The sequence below is a fragment of the Nansenia antarctica genome (assembly GCF_963989245.1).
Source record: "Nansenia antarctica genome assembly, chromosome: 9".
NCBI classification, from domain to species: Eukaryota; Metazoa; Chordata; class Actinopteri; order Argentiniformes; family Microstomatidae; genus Nansenia; species Nansenia antarctica.
Genome location: NC_137679.1, coordinates 33507331 through 33513803, shown reverse-complemented (window position 1 = coordinate 33513803; position 6473 = coordinate 33507331). Strand labels below are relative to the sequence as shown.

Below are 6473 nucleotides of genomic sequence, written 5' to 3'. Positions count from 1 at the left end.
ATGGATCCTCTCCCAGAGTATTCCCTGTTCCTGGTGCGGATCCTGGAGGAGCTGGACACCAAGCACAGCACTGTGTCCTACCAGGACCTGTGTAAGTCTCTGTGCGCCCGCTTTGACCTGGTCCACCTGGCGAAGCTCCGCAGCCTGCTGTTCTACACCGCCTGCCTGGACCCGGCTTTCCCTGCCACCCTCTTCAAGGACAAGATGCGCTCCTCTGTCGAGGACCAGCAGTCAAAGAAGCTGATGGTGGCGGCAGACATTGTCACAATGTTCAACTTAATCCAAATGAACGGGGGCATGGCCAAAGACAAGCTCCCTATGGGCCACAGACCCAAGTTCCACAAGAACCAGTCTTTTGAATCGTGTCGGTCAGACACAGATGTGTATAAGTACCAGGACTGCGAGAGGGGGGGTTATGAACTAATGGATCATCCTAGGGGGGGTCATCACCACCACCACCACCACCCCCTGCCTCAACCTCACCCTCACCCTCACCCTCACGCTCACCCCCACCCCCACCCCCTCCCCATGTCCCAGAGCACTTCCAACCCCCCCGGCGGCCCCAAACCCGACTGCAACAACTGCCAGCAGTTTATACCCACCTCGGACCCTAACTTCCTTCTGGGCGTCAACAAGGATTTGAAATGTAGAGCAGCGTCACTGGATAAACTGCAGCATCTGCCCCAGTACACCAGTAGCAGCCCTCCCTCCCCTCCCTGCGAGATGCAGACCACCTACTTTCCCATTGACATCGACAGCGAGTCCACCACCGACCAGGACTCGCTGCAGCACATCAACCACGCTGAGCCCTTCACTGTTCACTCCTGTGTCCAGAAAAGGAACATCTTCAAGGAAGATTTTCACAACCTGCTGGCATTTTCTCCACAGGTCTGTCTGTTTATCGTGTCATTCAGGGTTGGGGGTCAATTAAACTGATGTCAGTTCACGGAGTGAATTTAAATTTAGATTGCTCTTCACAATCGATGGTACTGACATTTTCAATCTTGACAACAACCCTTGTTTTCATTGACCTGTTATTGATTGTTTGCCTTGTTTTTCTTTGTCCTGTAGTTGTAACTGTTATGAACCATTCCCTGATTGTGTCATGTTTTGAGTTGTTTCCTATATGTATTGTTTCATTTTTACAATGTTTCATTTCATGAATTAAAGAATCCTTCAATATTCTAAAAAGACCATAGGCCAATAGTTATAATGTGTAATTGGTATTTTTGGCACTTCACACTATTGCCCTTATACCTATGTAGTATCTCTGTTACTTTAGTAACAACATTGTAATAACATGCTACACTGTAATTTAGTAATTGCTTTGTCATTTCATAGGAATTAAATTGAGTGCTTTAACAATGTATACAACATTGTTACTAGTATAATTACAACATTGCTACACAGGAGCTCCCTAACGCAGCGTTACCTTGCTATCCTTCCAGGTGATCACCTCAGAGTCCAAGCCAAACAGCAAGGCCGGCGGAGGCTACCACAGGAGGGAGCTCCACAAGCCTGCGACCTTCTTCAACCACAGCTTCGAGCTGCCCTACAGCAACCCCTACTTCCAGCCTTCTATGAGCTCTCCCCTCCAGGAGAAACGGCGAGCGAAGCACGAGAGCCTAGACGACCTGCAGGCGTCCACATATTTTGGGCCGACAACAGTCACAGAGTGCATTAACACGCGGAGGAGCTCCAGTAAACCAGGGAAGCAGCCGTGTTGGCCAGTGAAGAGTCTGAGTTTGAACACTGAGGAGGGGCCGCCGGATTTCGAGAGGTCATTTCTGAATGGCAAGCAGCTCAAAGACAACCACCACCTTAACGTGAATGTTATCAGCAAAGACAACGAGCAGCACTTTCAGTGCGCCAAGGAGAAGGTTATGGCCTCGCCTTCAGGGTTCGCCAAGAAAACCAACGGGTTGAAAACAAAGGATGTGGCCTCGATGGCATGTGGTCCAGGAGCCATGGACAGACGGGAGGTTGGGAAAAGGTTCAAGGAAAAAAGCGCATCTTTTCAGGGAAGTCTTATAGACTGTTCATCTAGCGTTGGGACGCAAACGGAACAGGCTGAACAAAGAAAGCTCAAAGAGTTCGCTGCCACTCAGGCAAAATATAGCGAAAGAGAGAGACATGTTGAGAGAGAGAGACATGGTGAGAGAGAGAGACATGGTGAGAGAGAGAGACATGGAGAGAGAGAGAGACATGTTGAGAGAGAGAGACTTGTCGAGAGAGAGAGACATGGAGAGAGAGAGAGACATGGGTACAAACACTCGGACCAGGACCCATCCGAGATCATCAGCGACGACATCAGTGACATCTTTCGTTTCCTTGACGACATGAGCGTTTGTGATTCTCTGGGTGTCGTCCAGTCGTCGTGCTACAACAGCAACGGATCTCTCTCGGAGGTTACCATGAAGTCAGACGGCGACAGCTCCCCCGAACGCAACACGGTCAAACTGGCCAAGTCCAAGCTGGACCGCCTCTTCCACTCCCTGGAGAACACGGACGACGAGCTCAAGTCCAGCGTGTGCAAGCTGGTGATGAGGATAGGGGAGATAGAGAAGAAGCTGGAGTCTCTCTCGGGGGTGAGGGGTGAGATCTCCCAGGTGCTCTCTAAACTCAACAAACTGGACGAGAAGATCCAGGAACCAGAGACACCTGTTGGACACCGCCCGGTGGACATCGCCTCCGCTGCTGCTGCCGCCGCCGCCGCCACCAACGCCAGTGCCACATCTGACCACCTCCACCCCCACTCGGACCCCACCCTCTCGCCCCACATCTTCCAGTGCCACACCACGGGCCACAACGTCAAAGTGGACAACGGCAGCGCGGAGTGGTGCTGCTCGGATGGGAGTAACAGCGAGAGCCTGAGGGTGAAGGCCCTGAAGAAGAGCATGTTCCACAGGAGGTCGTCGCGCTCGCTCAACGAGGAGAACAGCGCCACGGAGTCAAAGGTCACCAGCATCACCAACTCTCCCAGAGACTGGAGGACTGTGTCGTACTCCTCCCACCCTGGGGACGAGGGCAAAGACAAGGACAGAGACAGGGACAGGGACAGAGACAGGGAGAACAAGGACAGACACAGAAAAGCCAAAGAGGTAAGAACAATGGGTCGTATTTACATAATGCTTTTCAGAGTTCTGGGAAAGCATTGTACAGAAAAAGACATGAAATATTCATTACCGAACGGTATGTGTTGTTGGGCTGTTATGATAATTTGTGTTTTTCTGTCACTATGGTATACGTAGTGGAATGGAAATGTGAATCATTTTAGTGTCAGTACAATAAATTATACTATTTCTCTTCTCTTCACACTTGAAACAAATAGATAGGTAGATAGATACTTTATTGATCCCCGGGGGGAAATTAAGGTGTAGTCTTAAAGTAATCTACCTGTCAGCGTTTATAGACAGCTGAAGAGACATTGTAGCTGTCTTTCTGTTTAAGTCTAATTAGCAAGATGTGACCAATGACGTTTTGGGGATGATGCACTACTGAAAAGCTGACGGATGACTGTGACATCCAGATCATACACTATAAAATACACAAGCCATTATCGCCAATTTAAATGTAGACAATGATGAGATGTCACATACTCTAGGCACCATTATGTACAATAAAGAACGCCTAGGGATTCAACAGAGCTAATTAAAAAGAGGATCTTTAAGTAAGATAGATCTTCCCTTCCTTCTGTCCTTTGAAAACACACAGCTGGCACATCCAGTAGTAGAACTCACATCTTGGGGGCTAAGCTATTCCTGTCCCATATCACACTGGAGCTCACAGAGGAATGAGACACAGTTAAGGCGATACAATAAGATAGATTAATAGTGTCAAATTAGCGACACAGGGCGAGGGATTGGGGCACGAATCTGCTGCCTCTGGGCATTTGAAAACTCTCAGGTGAGCTCTCACTCCTATTGATCACCTGTCGAGACGCGAGAACCAGAGCCATTTCAGGCATAAGGGAAACAGCTTGCATCTGCATGTAGAACAGTGGGTGTTGTGTGAGCTAGTCTGTGGTTACACAGCAAAGAAAATGCCATATCATGCTGCTACCAGACAGAGTGGAGATTGAGGGTACGTGTGAACAATTGCTTCCAGTGATTTAAATATTTTACTTCCTATTTCACATAAAAGAAGCTCCTTCACAGCAGTGCTTTTGTTTCATCCCAGTTTCTTTTGTCATTTGCTGTACGTGAATCACATTAGGTAGGCTACATTCTCCTAAGCCTGTCTCCAAACCCTCCCTTGGCCCTCCCCTCCCCAGGGTTGAGGAGCTTTTACATCACGTTCAAATGTCTTGCTTGGCAGGTGTTGCACTGACTAGTCATTCCCAGTGACCTTTCCCTGGGAAGCCAAATGGAGCGGATGTTAATTGAAATGGGTTTGACCCCTGAGCTGTCATCCTACTGCACTGTGCTGTTTAAGCACTTCTGTGGGCACTGACTGGATAACTGCCCGGTATAGCGTAGCCTAGTGTGTCCTAGCGTGCCCTCTCCATCTAAATGAGTGGCGTATTCGTGATGGTCTCACGTTCACTCTCCATGTCTGTCTCTCCTCACTCTGACTGTGCTCCAGTGGAGGCTGGTGGAGGTAGAAATCGGAGGACGTGCTCATTCACAGGTGTGTTTGATTCGTCATTCCATTCCATGCATTTACAATGAGCCTGTTCCATGAATTCTGCCTCCACCAGCGTCTCCTGCGGTGCTCTCTATCAGGAATGTGGATTCCTAAACAACTGCTGGATAAACCCTGAACACCATGAATACCTACACTCTCCATGTCTGCCGTGCCTCACTGTGACTCCAGGGGAGGCTGGTGGAGGTAGAAATCGGAGGACACGCTCATTGTAATGCATGGAATGGAATTAGGGATGTTATCAAACACAAATAACATTGACCTAGCTGAAATATGTGGGTAAACCCTATTCACCAAAATAAAAATGTGCATTAAACAGACTTTCACTGGGGTTTACCTTCCACTGCATTACTGCTCCCAATTGCTTTGATTGATTGAATTGATTGAAAACTTTATTAGAAGATTTGCAGAAGTAGGTACATGAAAGTACATATTACATACAAGGTCAACTAAAAGGATAAAAAACCCAAGAAAGCCACTGGCTTATTTCAATTGGGGTCCTTGATTCTCAATTCATCGTTACATGTAAGACAGACAAAAAAAAACTAGCTCCTCATTGCATTGCTCATTCCTCTCCTCATATGCCTTTCAGTAATGGTCTCTGAGAGCTGAATAGATTACAATAAATAGGGCTCCATCTATTGCTGTCCCCATCGAATCTTTTCTGATAAGTGGATCATTGATGGTGATTGGTGACAGAAAGCTATTTAAAGGTGCCAGGGAATCCAGCCATCTGCCATCTTTGTTTTTTTATGCAAACTCGGGTCCAAATTAGCTATCGACTCTGGCTCCTGATTGGATAGAATCCAGAAAGAGAAATAATCGCCACCCCCAGAACTATTCCTTTATAGCTTACTCTCTGACTCTGCTCATATTTTTCTGTTCCTCAACTTCTCTTCTCCTCCCCCCTGTTGGTGTGGAGCCAAGATGGAGGGCAGCCAGTTTTACCTGATGCTCTCCCCTTGAGTTATGAGTCATTTGGGGACCTAGAGTACCTGAACATAGGGCTGCCATACAACCAAGCCACTCATTCTTTCCCTGATCTTATATCTTTCTCACACCTCCTCCTCTCCTCTCCTCTACTCTCCCCTCCTCTCCTCTCCTCTCCTCTTCTCTCCTCTCCTCTCCTCTCCTCTCCTCTCCTCTCCTCTCCTCTGCTCTCCCCCCCTCTCCTCTCCTCTCCTCTCCTCTGCTCTCCTCTCCTCTCCTCTCTCCTTTCTCCCCTTTCTCCCCTCCCCTCCCCTCCCCTCCCCTCCCCTCCCCTCCCCTCCCCTCCCCTCCCGTCCCCTCTCCTCTCCTCTCACCTACTTCCCTCTCTCTCAGCCTTTCTCGCCCCTTTCCCTTCTACTCTCTTCCTCTCTCTTGCCCCACCTCCCTCTCACCTCCATCTCCCTCCACCCACCCACCTCCCTCTCTTCCCCATCCCCCTCCCTCTCCCTTCCCTTTGAGCCCAAACTCCCTACAACTCCTGACTGTCAATAAGAGGGCAGACTGGCTTGCCACAACAGACTAAGAAGTGTAATGGCAGTGGGAAACGTGTCACCTTGTATGTCAGGCTCAGCGCAAAGCACAGCAATTGTCGTGTTCTAGTTTTCTCAAGCAGCAACATTTTCTTGTCTCCCTGACAAACTGCATGTGTGTTCACCATGGTGCTTGCACCTTTTGAGTACTCTCAGATCAGTCACGATCATCTAAGGGGAAGAGGCGAAATTAATGAGCAGCAAGGGTCCTTAACTATTATCTTCGGTGACTGTATTCACCACACACGCACCAACACTCCCTAGTACGACAGCGTCAGCATTCCTTCCATCACTCCATACTACCTTTAC

The 6473-nt window shown here is 48.7% G+C and overlaps 1 protein-coding gene across 1 annotated transcript in view; it reads left to right on the top strand.

The window, feature by feature from the left end:
* Positions 1–6473, top strand: part of minar1 (membrane integral NOTCH2 associated receptor 1) — a gene marked incomplete at both ends in the record, with an annotated part of 16560 nt that continues 10087 nt past the window's right edge. The window contains 3 exons of the mRNA XM_080538761.1: positions 1–888; positions 1449–2135; positions 2283–3101. Coding sequence (XP_080394887.1) covers positions 1–888; positions 1449–2135; positions 2283–3101 — 2394 coding nt within the window. The remainder of the gene's footprint in view (positions 889–1448; positions 2136–2282; positions 3102–6473) is intronic.